Source organism: Pristis pectinata, chromosome 17, assembly GCF_009764475.1.
Source record: "Pristis pectinata isolate sPriPec2 chromosome 17, sPriPec2.1.pri, whole genome shotgun sequence".
Classification (NCBI taxonomy): Eukaryota; Metazoa; Chordata; class Chondrichthyes; order Rhinopristiformes; family Pristidae; genus Pristis; species Pristis pectinata.
The window spans coordinates 36944493-36959826 of NC_067421.1; the positions used below are offsets into that span (position 1 = coordinate 36944493).

Below are 15334 nucleotides of genomic sequence, written 5' to 3' on the forward strand. Positions count from 1 at the left end.
CACACAAGACTTCTCCCACCCCTCTACATCTCACTCCATTAACACCAGTGTGTTAAATCCCCCCTTTTTTAAATCATTCCTGGAATAAAAGGAGGTCATAAGTCTACATGGAGCAATTATCAGTGAAACACTGTGGTCACATATATCCATTGTCTCAATGATTTATCTCCATGTGACATTTGTATATTGTCATCGAGAAGTTGCCATATAGGACATTAGCGCGACGCTATTACAGCGCCAGCGATCGGGGTTCGATTCCTGCCGCTGTCTGTAAGGAGCTTGTACGTTCTCCCGTGTCTGCGTGGGTTTCCTCCGGGTGCTCCGGTTTCCTCCCACATTCCAAAGACGTACGGGTAGGTTAATTGGGTTTAAAAAATGGGCGGTGTGGACTCGTTGGGCCAGAAGGGCCTGTTGCAACACTGTAAATAAAAATTTTTTTAAAATTCAAAAAAAATTTACACATATAACATCACACTAGCATACCAAAAAATGTCATGGGAACCACAGTGGTGCAAGGGGCGACGCAGTGTCTACGGGGCGGCACAGTGGCATAGCTAGTAACGCCACTGCCTCACAGCGCCAGAGACCTGGATACAATCCTGACCTCAGGTGCTGTCTGTGTGGAGTTTGTACGCTCTCTCGGAGATCACATAAGTTTCCTCCGGGTGCTCTGGTTTCCTCCCACATTCCAAAGATGTGCGGGTCGGTTGGTTAGTAGGCCACTGTAAACTGCCCCAAGTGTTTAGGTGAGTGGCAGAATCTGGGGGAAGTCGATAGGAATGTGGGAATTCTGTAAGGTTAATATAACTGGGTGGTTGATTGTCAGCACAGACCCAGTGAGCCAAAGGGCCTGTTTCCATGCTGTATTTTACTTCAATTACTTCCATAACCACTACTTCAACATTAAGCAAAAATAAAGTCAAAAGCTTGCAATCAAAGCACGTCCAGTATCAGAAAGACCACACACACCCTGTTGTGACGCATCTGTCTGTGGCTTATTATCAATTATGTGAGGCCCTTTAAATTCTCAGTGAAATATGTGCCAAACATCGAGCAACCTGCAGTGTCTACCTTGCCGGCCACGTGTAAATTGTAGGGATTAGTGTTGTCAATTAGATAAGATTCACAGAAAAAGTGGCATTACCTCTATGACAAATCTCTGAAGGAACTGAGAAGACATTTGTCAATTGTGTTCAAGAACTGCTTACACTGCAGATTGGGGCAATGGCTGTTGAGAAATAGATGATGAAGATGGATTAGTGCAGAGCTCGGCTGGAAGAAGCTTTGAACTCACCTCTGTGTTTGTGCTCATCAATGAAAGCAACGGGAAACAGATCATATATTTTCCACTTGACTGCTCCGGTGACAGCATCAAGTAATCTTCGTGGAAGTACTTATCAGGAGTAGCTCCCGCTGTATTACTCTGACATGGGGTTGGAATTCCCCTGTACTTTAACGAATGCAGTGGTTGGCACATTCAGGTCAATTGTGCATATTGGCCGTTGCAGTAAAGTCATCAAATAAATGGTTTTAGCTGCACAACACACACACACGCATAGACACACACAGACACACACATGCACAGACACACACACACATATGCACGGACACACACAAACACACACACACACACACATACACACACACACACACACGCATAGACACACACAGACACACACATGCACAGACACACACACACATGCACGGACACGCACAAACACACACACACACACACGTACACACACACACACGCATAGACACACACAGACACACACATGCACAGACACACACACACATATGCACGGACACACACAAACACACACACACACACACACGTATAGACACACACAGACACACACATGCACAGACACACACACACATATGCACGGACACACACAAACACACACACACACACACACACGCATAGACACACACAGACACACACATGCACAGACACACACACACATATGCACGGACACGCACAAACACACACACACACACACACACACGTACACACACACACACACACACACACACACACTCAGAGACACAAACACAGGGTGGAGGATTCTAAAACTAGAGGACATACGTTTAAGGTGAGAGAGGAAAGATTTTAAAGGGACCTGAGAGGTGACATTTTCACGCAGATGGTGGTGGGTGTATGGAACAAGCTGTCAGAGGAAGTGGTGGTGCTGGGTACAATAACAATATTTAAAAGACACTTAGACAGGTACATGGACATGAAAGGTTTAGAGAGATTTGGGCCAAGTGCAGGCAGATGGGACTAGTTCAAATAGACAACTTGGTCAAAGAGGATGAGTTGGGCCAAAAGGCTGTTTCCATACTTATAACTCTCTCTCTCTCTCTCTCTTTCTCAAACACACACACACACACACACACACACACACAGATCAGATAAGATATCTTTATCAGTCACATGTACATCGAAACACAGTGAAATGCATCTTTTGCGCAGAGTGTTCTGGGGGCAGCCCACAAGTGTTGCCACGCTTCCAGCACCAACATAGCATGCCCACAGCTTCCTCACCCGTACATCTTTGGAATTTGGGAGGAATCCGGAGCACCTGGAGGAAACCCACGCAGACACGGGGAGAACGTATAAACTCCTTACAGACAGCAGCCAGAATTAAACCCGGGTTGCAGGAGCTGTATTAGCGTTACGCTAACCGCTGCACTACTGTGCCTGCCGTACATGGGGATTGGAAACCACACATGCATGTTCGATAAATTCTGACCTATTCACTTGTGTCTACTGGTGCTTTTCCCCCTCCCTGCTGAGAGGGCTGAGTCACAGAATCATCCCATTAAACGTAGAAGTGCAAAATAACAATAATATTGAGAGGACATTAACCTTTCAATGGGTTAGTTCACTCTTTGGATCAATGAGAACTTTTACCAGAACTTTTATCTCGAGCCCCTTTCGGATGAGGTTGATGATACAGTAGCAAACGTTCATCCCTAGTTTCCATGCTCAGTATTGCCTCCTGATGTAGAGGCAGCAGATGAAGGTCAGTAGTACTACTGATGACAGGTGTCCACTGGTGCAGCCCATAAACACTAAGAACCAATGCACTTCTACAGTAAATGAAAATCAAAACCAAAACTACAGGCATGGTATTGTAGCAGTTAGTGTAACGCTTTACAGTGCCAGCGACCTGGGTTCAATTCCGGCCGCTGGCCATTCTCCCCGTGTCTGTGTGGGTTTCCTCCAGGTGCTCCAGTTTCCTCCCACATTCCAAAGACGTACGGGTAGGGAAGTTGTGGGCATGCTATGTTGGCACTGGAAGCGTGGCGGCACTTGCGGGCTGCCCCCAGAACACTCTACGCAAAAGATGCATTTCACTGTGTCTTTCCATGTACATGCGACTAATAAAGATCTTGTCAGATGTTGGAAACGGAAATAAAAATGGAAAGTGCTGGGAAAACTCATCAGGTCAGGCAGCATCTGTGGAATGAACAACGGAGCTCATCCTCCAGGTCAAAGATCCTTCGTCAGAAAAATGCCTTTCTTTAGCACCTTTCACTGCCACAGGATGTCCCATGATGCCTTTCTGTCAATAATGAGGTTTTGGAGTGGCACAACCATTATAATGAAACAGATTCACGCACAGTAAGCTTCCACATGACCAGGTCATTTGCATCAGTGATGCTGACACATAGAACATTGCACAGGAACAGGCCCTTCAGCCCACAAGGTCTGTGCCAAACACAATGCCAAATTAAACTAAATTTCTTCTGCCTGCACATGATCCATATCCCTCCATTCCCTGCATGTTCATGTGTCTAAAAGCCTCTTAAACGACACTATCGTATCTGCCTCCACCACCACCCCTGGCAGCCTGTTCCAGGCACCCACCATTCTCTGTGTAAAAAACTCGCCCCACGCATCTCCTTTAAACTTTCCCCCTCTTAAATGCATGTCCTCTAGTATTTGACAGTTCTATCCTGGGAAGAAGCCTCTGACTGTCTACCCTATCTATGCCTCTCATAATTTTATAAACTTCTATCAGGTCTCCCCTCAAGCCTCCGACCCTCCAGTGAAAACAACCCAAGTTTGTCCAACCTCTCCTTATAGCTCACACCCTCTTATCCAGGCAGCATCCTGGTAAACCTTATCTGTACTCTTTCCAAAGCCTCCACATCTTTCCTGTAGTGGGATGACCAGAATTGCACACAACAGTCCAAATGCGGCCTCACTCAAGTTTTATACAGCTGCAACAAGACTTCCTGACTCTTATACTCAATGCCCCGACCAATGAAGGCAAACATGCCATATGCCTTTGTTACCACCCTATCTACTTAGTGGAAGGATAACTATTGGCCAAGATGCCAGGGAGAAACACCCATGCCTAACTTAGTGGCTGGTGATCATGCGAGATTACAGATGAGGCAGTAAACCAAAGGCCACATTTGTGCACCCAAGTACTATTGTTTATTGTTAGTTGCCAAGTTTCTTGTCATGGACATACATACCAAGGGTATAAATGCCATGAAAATTAGTTTTATGTAGCAGCAGCAGAGTACATTACAAGCATGACAAACATAAAATTTATAAATATAAATTATACATAACTTATACGACACACTAAACAAAAAAATAACATGACAACATTAATGCAAGTTGAGGGAAATATAGTCCGAGGTAGAATTAGGGTTTTTTAGGTCGGTTCAAGAACTTGATGGGGAAGTGGGGAAGAAGCTGTTGTTTAACCCTGAGGTGTGGGTCTTCAGGGTCCTGTACCTCCTGCCTGATGGCAGCAATGAGAAGAGGACATGGCCCGGATGGTGGGGATCATTGATGTTGGATGTCGCCTTCCTGAGACATCGCCTCTTGTAGATGTCCTCGATGGTGGGGAGAGCTGTACCCGTGATGGAACCGGCTGAGTCCCACCACTCTCTGTAGCCTCTTGTGTTCCTGTGCACTGGAGTTCCCATCCGAGGCCGTGATGCAACCAGTCAGAACACTCTCTAGAAGTTTGTACTAGACGAACCTCTAGCCTAGAAGTTTGTCAGAGTCTTCAACAGGTGTAAGATCCTGTGGCACCATTGCAAAGAGAAGGCACGTTATCTATCCTTTCTTTGTTTAGGTGTTACGATGTGACCAGCATATCTGTTTATGAATTGTTAAATCAGAGGTTAGACGAGGTTAGGATGACGATGCGGAGTGCTAAATCTCCCAGTGGTTAACAATTGCCTGTATCCTTACACCAAATCGCCAGAGCATGTCCCTGGCCAATCAGTTTGATGAGTCTGCAATAGATTAAAAGGTTAATGACAGTAATGAGGGAAGATTTCTCACAAAATTGACCACTCCTGATTACTGTGGAAATTACTTTGATATTAATGAGGAGGTTATGGATTTTTCATAGCTAGATGTGTGCAGCAAGAAGCCTTGTTCAACACCAAGTGCCTTGTATGTACAGGTCAGATGATGTGGCAATGACACATAGAGAAGACACAGATACAGTTGCCCTTTCAGGCAGAGTATTTTGATGCTTAATAAAAGGAGATGCTAATCGACTCCCAAACCAAGTAATATGGTTACATCTGATTGCATCTCATCTTTGCTGGACATGTCTCACAATTTTCCAGGCATTCTAAACACCCAGAGAGGTTACTCTCTTTTTTTGTCCCCATGAACTTATGAACATCAGAATGAGCAGCACAAATAGCTTACTCCGCCTTTTAGTGACCTCTCTGTTGATCTAATTCATCTTGACTTTCCTCCTCATAATCCTCCGTTTCCACATAACCCGAATAAAATACACACTAAAACTTTGAGATTTTGTTTCTCACTGTTTGAAGCAAAGCCAAGGTTTTGGAACTGTATCCAGAATATTAAACTTCAGCACTATTGAAGGGCTTAATAACATCAACAGAGACAAACCCCAATGGGGAGAGTGTTCATAGTGTTAACAGCAGCAATAAAAGCCAACCCTGGAAAGCCCTTTACCAGCTAAAACCTACTGATCCATTCCCACACACCACCACCTGAACGCATTGGTGGTACAGTTTATTTCTGTTTTTATCACCAAGGTTCAACATTTGAGAGGTTGCAAGCAATCCTTTAAGATTAGAGAGCTTGAGAACTTTATAGTGGGATCTCACATGTACTCCAAACTTCCTCCTCCACTGAGGGTATAAGGAGTCATGTAGCTCTGAAGAGAAATTTTGGCAATTCTACTTTATTGCTTTTTTATGTTATTTTTCTGTGCACTTTTTTTGGTATCACTTTAAATTTTGCTCTTGTTTTGCTCAGCATCTTTATAGCAGTGGAAAGTTGAAACTAGTCTTTGGGGAAACCAACACATTCAGATAGTGTTTGCAAGATTCTTGGAAGAGCCGACTGGAATGAGAATGAGTCTGGCTGAACTGGTGCAATTAAATCTGATGAGCAAAGGTTCGTTCGGAATACAAAGCTTAACAACCTCAGCTCTCCGAGCAATGGACCATTTAGTATGTGATGCAAGGGTCTCATGGTGCTGCAAAGGATAGCTTTAGACTAAAGTCCCCAGATGTCATCGCTTCATGATGAGATAAGAGGTAAAGTGAGATAAGAGGAGTTCAGGGCCAGCAGGTGCCTGTTAGAGTGAAGGGCAAAGGTTGGTAAAATTAGGGAACCTTGGTTGATGAGGGATATTGAGGATCTGGTCAGGAAAAAGAAGGAGACATAAGTCAGGTATAGGCAGCTGGGATCAAACAAGTTCAAGAGTTTAAGGGATGTTCGAGCACACTTAAGAAGGAAACTGGGAGGGCAAAAAGGGGCCATGAGATATCCCTGGCAGATAAGATAAAGGGGAATCAGAGAACATCGAACATAGAACAGTACAGCACAGGAACTGGCCCTTCAGCCTATGATGATATGCTGAACACATTAAGTTAATGATGCCTAATTAAAGTAATCGCTTCTGCCTGCACACGGTCCATATCCCTCCATTCTCTACATATTCATGTGCCTATCTAAGAGCCTCTTCAGTGCCTCTATCGTATCAAGGATCTCAGAGGATCAATGAGGGCAGGGTAGTGGACGTTATCTATATAGAGCTTAGCAAGGCCTTCGACAAGGTCCAACATGATAGGTTGGTCCAGAAGGTTAGAACACATGGGATCCATGGTGAGTTAGCAACTGGATACAAAATTGGCTCGATGATTGGAGGCAGAGGGTGGTAGTGAAGGGCTGTTTTTCAGACTGGAGGCCCGTGACCAGTGGGGTGCCACAAGGATTGGTGCTGGGTCCTCTGTTGCTCATCATATCTATTAATGTTTTGGATGAGAATGTAGGTGGCATGGTTAGTAAGTTTGCAGATAACGCCAAAATTGGTGATATAGTGGACAGTGAAGAGTGTTGTCTAAAGTTACAGCAGGATATTGATCAACTGGGAATGTGGGCAAAGGAATGACAAATGGAATTTAACTCAGACAAGTGCAAGGTAATGCATTTTGGGAAGTTAAAGTAGGGCAAGATATACATAGTGAGTGGCAGGGCCCTGGGGAGTGTTGTTGAAAAGAGAGACCTGGGGTACAAGTGCATAGTTCCCTGACTGCAAGTGACATGCTTGCCTTCATCAGCCGAGGCACTGAGTGCAAGAGTTGAGATGTCGCGTTCAGTTGTACGAAACGTTGGTTCGGCCGTATTTGGAATATTGTGTGCAGTTCTGGTCACCACACTATAGGAAAGAGAGGGTGCGGGAAAGATTCACAAGGATGTTGCCTGGATTGGAGGGCTTGAGTTATAAGGAGAGATGGGATAGGCTGGGTCTGTTTTCCCTGGAGCGTAGGAGGCTGAGAGGTGACATGACACTGTTGGGAACTTGTACCCTGGCAGCATCGTTCCAAAGTGCTATCTCTCCCCCAACCCTGTAGTATATGAATTTGGTTACTACTCCTGTTGTGCTCTGGGTGGGTGCCCCAGAGGTACAAACAGGCAATTGTGCTCTATATACCTCTAATGCACTGACACCTCTGTCACCAGCCTGATATAATGGTGCCTGGGCACCTCATTGGCCCATCACATGCCCATTTTAACTGTCTCCAGTTTCCACTGGCAGTATATCATTGATCACTATTTATTGCCATACACTTTTCACTCAATGAAGACATCATAAAGAGAGGAAAATCAATCATAATGGGTCACAATTTTACTGTCAAAATAATGGTGAGCTCAATGGCGCTCAAAGTTATTTATGCACAAAAAGGCACAGCCACACATTCAGTGTTGCAACGTTCCTGTCCCAGCACAGTAGATTCAAAATAAAGTTAATGCCTCTCCATTTCCCTGCTTAATGCAGCATAAGTCTTAAACTCTGCCAACAACCTCTCTGACAATTAACTTCCAAAAGTGTGCAGTCTCATTCTTTCAGTCTTCATTTGCCATTGAAGATATAAAACAAAGTAGACATTCATCTTTTTTTCCACCGTCTTTTGTATTTTTTTGTCCTCCTCGTTACCCAGTCTTCCAGGGTGGAAAAGATAATTCTCCCTCCCCTCTGCTTCAAGAAGCACCAGAGTCAAAGTCAAGTTTATTGTCACATGCACAAGTACATGTATGCACTGGTGCAATGAAAAACTTACTTGCCAGCAGCATCACAGGCACAGAGCATCATATAAGCAGCATTCACAAGAAAAACATCAATTAAGCATAAATTATACACAATTTTTACAAAAAAAGAACACAATTAGAACAAAAAAAGTTCTTGTAGTCCAAAGTGGCCATAGTCTTGCTAAACTGTAGTGATTAGGGTTTTGCTGATTGGTTCAAGAACCGAATGGTTGAAGGGAAGTAGCTGTTCTTGAACCTGGTGGTGTGGGACTTCAGGCTTTTGTACCTCCTGCCCGATGGTAGCTGCGAGAAGATGGCATGGCCCGGATGGTGGGGATCGTTGATGATGGATGGTGCCTTCTTGAGGCAGCGCCTCCTGTAGACACTACCAATGGAGGGGAGGGATGTGCCCGTGATGTATTGGGCTGGGTCCACTACTCTCTGCAGCTTCTTGCATTCCTGCACATTTGAATATCCGTACCAGACCGTGATGCAACCAGTCAGGATACTTTCAACAGTACATCTGTGGAAGTTTGTTAGAGTGTTCGGTGACAAGCCGAACCTCCTTAACCTTGTAAGAAAGTATAGACGTTGGCGCGCTTTCTTTATGCTTGCATCTATGTGCTGGGCCCAGGGCAGTTCATCCGATGTGTTAACACCCAGGAATTTAAAGCTGCTGACTCTATATAGAATATATGAGGAATATAGAAATGGGTGCAGACCATCCAACTCCTCAAGCCTGCCCTTGCATTTAGTTAAATATTGGCTGTTGTGTATCACAAACCCATCTGTCCACATCAATAGCAAAACCATATCAGCACAGCTCCGAGAAGGGCAGATCCTGACCTTGGACAATTGAGTAAAATGGCAGGGAGTGAGTGAACAGATTGTGTTACAACTTGTCCGCGATGTAGATACAACTCTCTCTTTCATTTTCCCATCTGGTGTAGTGCAACCAAGATCTTCACTGCAAGGTTGACCACAACCTGTTAATGACTTTGTCATTCAAGAAGTTATTCAAATGCTTCACTAATGGAGATATTGATTGCTTGGTACAGTGCCTGTCACATATTCCTCACACGAGTTCACAGATACGTCTCTTGCATGAAAAGTAGATTTCTAGCAGTGATTTATTCCAAGTCCCGAACTGTGGAGGAAAAAACATTTGAAACGAACACTTCTAAAGTGCGAGTGTCGGAAATGAAAGAAAGCTATTGTGAATGGGAGAATGATGTCTGTATTTAATGGATTTCACTTGTGCCAAGGAGTCATCCTGTAGTCAGTTGTTACCTTTCATTCCTGAGTTCTAGGATCAGACTCCCTGAAGGGAAATAAAATCCAAATTGGCCATCGTTTCAGCATTCTTTGACAAGATGTTAACACAAAGTGGTTCCATGTTAGGAACGGCTTTGAATGCTCTGCTGGGATGCATGAAGATTATGTGTCTGGGACTGGGGCTGGTTTTGCACTTGCATTAGAGTTCTGCTTTATGGGAGTGGAGGTTCGGAATTGCTGCATGTAATTCCCCATTCATTAATGAGTAAAAAACCATGAAAGACAGACTATCTAAGTCATAGTGTCATATAGCATGAAAAAGGCCCTTCAGCCAACAGGGTCCCCACTGACCATCAAGGACCCATCTAATCTCACCCATTTTATTTTCCCCACATTCCCATCAACTCCCTCCAGATTCCTCCACTCACCTGACTCTAGGGGTAACTTGCAGCGACAATTAACCTACCAACTTGCACGTCTTTGAGATGTGAGAGGAAACCGGAGCAGCCAGAAGAAACCCATGTGGTCACAGGGTGAACGTAAAAACTCCTCAGAGACAGGACCCGAGGTCAGGATCGAACCCGGTCACTGGAGCTGTGAGGCAGCAGCACTATTGCCTCCTGCACATTACAGTCACACTCCTCTTCATGGGATCTTGCTCAAAGTGCATCAAGTTGTCTGCCTCATTTCTTCCATTGCAACATCGATTCCACTGCAGACAAAATGTTGGCTGGAAAGCACTTTGAGATGCACTGAGGTCATAATGTGGGAGTTCAGCTCTTGCTTTCTTTACTCTCAGATGTAACTATGATACACTTTTGGAACATAGGCACAAGAAACTGCAGAGAGTTGTGGACACAGCTCAGCACATCATGGAAACCAGCCTCCCCACCATGGATTCTGTCAACACAACTCTCTGCAATTTCCTGTGGTCTTGGGCAGAGCAGTTGCCATACCAAGCCGTGATGCATCCGGGATAGAAAGCTTTTTATGGTGCATCTGTAAAAATTGGTGAGGGTCATCAGGGACATTCCGAATTTTCTTAGCTTTCTGAGGAAGTAGTGGTGCTGGGATAGGATTGAGAACCTTGAGGCCATGCATCAGGACTGCACAGAGGTCCGTCCACAAAACAGGTGCTGGCTGACGGGAGGGTTGGTAGTTTGGGAGGTAGTGAGCTGCTTCTGCTGTTTATGAAAGGGCCTCTGTGTGCTCCCAGTGCATGAAGTCAAGGTTCTCAATCCCATCCTGTATGTTTCATCTCCACTTTCTCCAGTCCTGGGCTAGAGGTTCCCAGGAGTCGATGGGGATTCTGCATTTCTTCAAAGAGGCACAGAGACTAAGTCAATCTCCCCATGTTGAAGTCAAAGCACATCCTCTGTTGGAACAGGAGTAGGGAATTGGTGCCTACTCCCCCATTCAATAAAGCCTTGGCTTGTTTTTTTAACTTAATTCAATATCCCCTCTATATCCCTAGCTTTCCGTGGTATCCAAGAAACATTCAATATCAATCTTGACTCCACAAAGCATCATGGCCATCAGGCATGGAGAATCCCAAGAATTCCCACTCTTCTGAGTGAAAAAAATTCCTTCTAAGATAAGATATCTTTATTAGTCACATGTATATCGAAACACACAGTGAAATGCATCTTTTGAGTAGAGTGTTCTGGGGGCAGCCCGCAAGTGTTGTCACACTTCTGGTGCCGCCATAGCATGCCCACAACTTCCTAACCCGTATGTCTGGAATGTGGGAGGAAACCGGAGCACCCGGAGGAAACCCACGCAGACACAGGGAAGAACATACAAACTCCTTACAGAGTGGGAATTGAACCCGGGTCTCTGGCACTGTAATAGCATTACACTAACCGCTACATTACCATGCCTACCCTATCTCAGTCATAAAAGACCCACACTCTGTGCTAAAACTATAACCTAAGTACTTTGGTCTCTGGCAATGAGAGACACTCATGTCTACCCTGGTAAGCCCTATTAAGAATTTTATATATTTCAATGAGGTCTTCTAAGTTGAGATGGTTTGGGGCTTACATTAATTGGTGGACCTTTGCCCCATCCCCTCCAAGGTGAGAATATTTGTCCTTAATTAATGAAACCAAAATTGTACAGGAATTTACATAGGCCATTTCCAACCATTGCGCAGAGGTTGTTGAACTCTTCAATCCCTTTCCGCAGAGCCCAAAGGGCTCACAAACCCAATAATGCTACCTTCACTTTTTCAACATTGCTGAGAATTTGATCTAAGCTTCTCGGCGATAAAAAGGAAATTAAAAACATAAGCCATCCTGTCAGCATGTTTGAACGAGTGGTTTATCTGCTAATCTTCTCCATTTGTCAGCAAATTCCACAATTTTAATCTTTAATTTATGAATAAGATGCCCTCCAGCCACACAATACATGACCCTGTGAAGTAAGCTTTAAAACCAAATTAACATGTGCTTGTTTATGCAGTGGTTTCTGATAAATAGGTCATTGTGTGACACAAGAGTAGTCACTGTAATTACTACGTGCCTTTTGGAAGAATTCCATTTTCCAATGTTTAATATTCATTGAAGGACTCCCTGAGATTCAGTGGAACTTAATTTACCATCCACCAGGTATCCCTATATGGGGAGCCCCATAATCCAGGACTAATTCAGTGTGAGTTAACAGTGCGATCCTTTTAAATTATTGATGTAATGTCTTTTTCTCTTTTAGTTATCTTTTAAACCCCTGAAATTCATAGGATTTCTAAAACACACTGCAGGGAAAAGGCACATTACATCTTGGGAGACATTTTAAAGACATAGAAGAGGTTAGTCTTCTGGGATCTTATCCTCTGGTTGTCTTACATTCTGCTAGATCCCCTTAAGGATGTTGCAGTGCTCTGGGTTAGTTACCAAACCATTTCTTATTTTCTACCCTTTCACCTTTCTGTTGTGCTTTCATAACAGAGGTAGTTCCAAAGATCTCCAAAAGATATTTCACAGAAATCAAGATGAGAAAAACATTCAGTTTACAAATTATTTTCAGACCTCAAACATGCCAGCAGGAGAGAGTCTAACCAGCTATACTTGATATTCAAGAACATGACTGCCGACTGCTCAGGGTGAACTGGGGCACATTTTGGCATCTTGCTCAGGCCCACAGACAGGCTTTGCATCGTGCCCACCTGACTGTGGTGGATGGACAATGAGAAAAGTCTATTTCTATCAAACCTCATTTCAGCCATCTTTGCTGCAAGGAGAACAACCCCATCCTCTCCTGCCCAAATTCCCTCGGCCATGCAATCAAAGTAAGAGTGACGCCGTGGATCAAAATGGCAGCAACCGGAAGGTCAGGATCATGTTGGTGACTAAATGGGGGTGTTCCTTATCTGTGGAGTAGTTGCAGATGGATGATAAATGTTCGCATTGCCAGAGATGGCCATGAAGAAATAAATAGATTTGTTTAAAGGCGATTGGAATAAAATCTATCAATCAACTTGTGAGTAACAAAGCCTCACCAATCAGGTGATGAGTAGTGGTATCTCAGCTGGTAACTCATGCAGTCATAACCTCCTCAGTACCACCTGGTTTTAAACAATTTGCAAGTGAGCCCTTGAGATGGCCTTGACTGCTCCATTTTTGGTCACCCTTTCATTAGAGAAGATGCCATTAAGCTGGAAAGAGCGCAGAAATGATTTACGAGGATGTTGCCAGGACTTGAGGGACTGAGCTATGAAGAGAGATTGAGCAGGCTAGGACTTTATTCATTGGAGTGTAGGACAATGAGGGATGATCTTATAAAGGTGTATAAAATCATGAGGGGCATAGACAGGGTGAATGCACTTGATTTTTTTCCCCGGGGTTGGGGAATCAAGGGCATGGGTTTGAGGTGAGAGGGGAGAGATATAAATGAACCTGAGGGGTAACTTTTTCACCCAGAGAGTGGTCAGTATATGGAACGAGCTGCCAGAGGAAGTGGTTGAGACAGGTACAATATCAACATTTAAAAGACATTTGGATAAGTACATCGATAGTAAAGGTTGAGAGGGATATAGGCCAAATGTGGGCAAGTGGGACTAGCTTAGAAGGTATCTTGGTCAGCATGGACCAGTTGGGCCAAAGGGCTGTTTCCATGTTGTATGACTCTGTGACTCTAAAACATATGGTGCCATTGAAATTTATGGCAAGAACATTCAAACAAATAACGTCAGAGTGGGAATTGGCCACTCAACTCCACCAGACTGTTCCAACGTTCAATAAGACTTTAGTTGGACTGATTGTAACCTCAGCTCTGCATTCCCTTCTAACCCCCATGACCTTGCTGTCCTGGCCAATCAGCTGAAGTCTGGGCTTCCAGCAGAAGACCACACGGTGGGCCATGCTGGAAGAAGCTGTGTGGTCCAAGGACAGGCAACCAGCAAGCTCAGTCAGCAGAAGTTCTGGCTCATTACCTTATTTCAACTTCCCTGACATCATTCTCTCAGTGGAGTCCTGGATGTCCATCCCTGGAGACTCCAGAACTGTTCAGGAGAGCAGGAGACCATGCATCCTGACACGGTCCTGCTTTTTTGTCTTTAAACCAACGCAGTTCCTGACAACCTGAATGATGACACACTCCCTCCCAAAATTTCAGAAATGCATGCTCCCTTCAATTTTCACCTCTATTCCCTGTACCATTGACTAATTAAAATGTCCACGTTTGCCTCGGTTCCGATTTGTAACACAGTTGATTGGCTGTAACTGACATGCTGCAAAACAGGAGAAGTTTTATCAAGAAGCAGCTGTGGGGATCTTTAGCCCCAGGATATATCTTGTGAATCTCCACACCGTCTTTGCAGGTTTTATTTATTATTGTTGTGTGAAGCTTGTTTACTTTCTCTCCGTCTCTCCATCCTAGCAAAATATATTGGCTGTTATCTCGACAGCACCAAGCAGAGGGCATTAAGGGGAACAGCGTTCTTTGACTACAGGAAGATGACCATATTTCGTTGTCAGGACAACTGTGCTGAAAGGTAGGGTCATGGAATTCCATCTATCATTCTCTTTATGTCATGCTCATCCCAATAATAAGGACTTAGATGAGTGCATGAAGATATTTAACTCCGAGAGGACTCTGATCATTTGATTGTGCTCTATTCCACAAGTGCGGTCGGCACTTAATTACTCAAAAAGAGAGAAGGGAAAACCCAAGCACAAGATAGAAAAATGATAAGGAACCAAGGATGTGGACATGTCTGGCAAGGCAGGCATCTATTTCTCATCCAAATTGCCCTTGAGAAAGTGTCGTCTACTGCCGTCTAGTGAGAAAGTGTTGTCAAGGACTACACTAGTACAGGACTAGGGCAGTCCTTCTGATGGATGTACCTCCACAGTACCAGTGAGGAGGGAGTTCCAGGATTTAGACCCAATGACAATGAAGGACTAGCGATATATTTCCAAGTAATGAAGGTGTAAGACCTGGGGCAAGCATATCTCAGGGGGTGGCGGTCCCTTGTCCTTTTTGGTGGTAGAGATCATGGAG

At 44.4% G+C, this 15334-nt stretch overlaps 1 protein-coding gene across 1 annotated transcript in view; it reads left to right on the plus strand.

Annotated features, from left to right (window-relative positions):
* The window catches only part of wscd2 (WSC domain containing 2), a 232417-nt gene that overhangs the window by 94160 nt on the left and 122923 nt on the right, over positions 1–15334 (plus strand). Inside the window, exon 2 of the mRNA XM_052032007.1 lies at positions 14711–14825. Coding sequence (XP_051887967.1) covers positions 14711–14825 — 115 coding nt within the window. The remainder of the gene's footprint in view (positions 1–14710; positions 14826–15334) is intronic.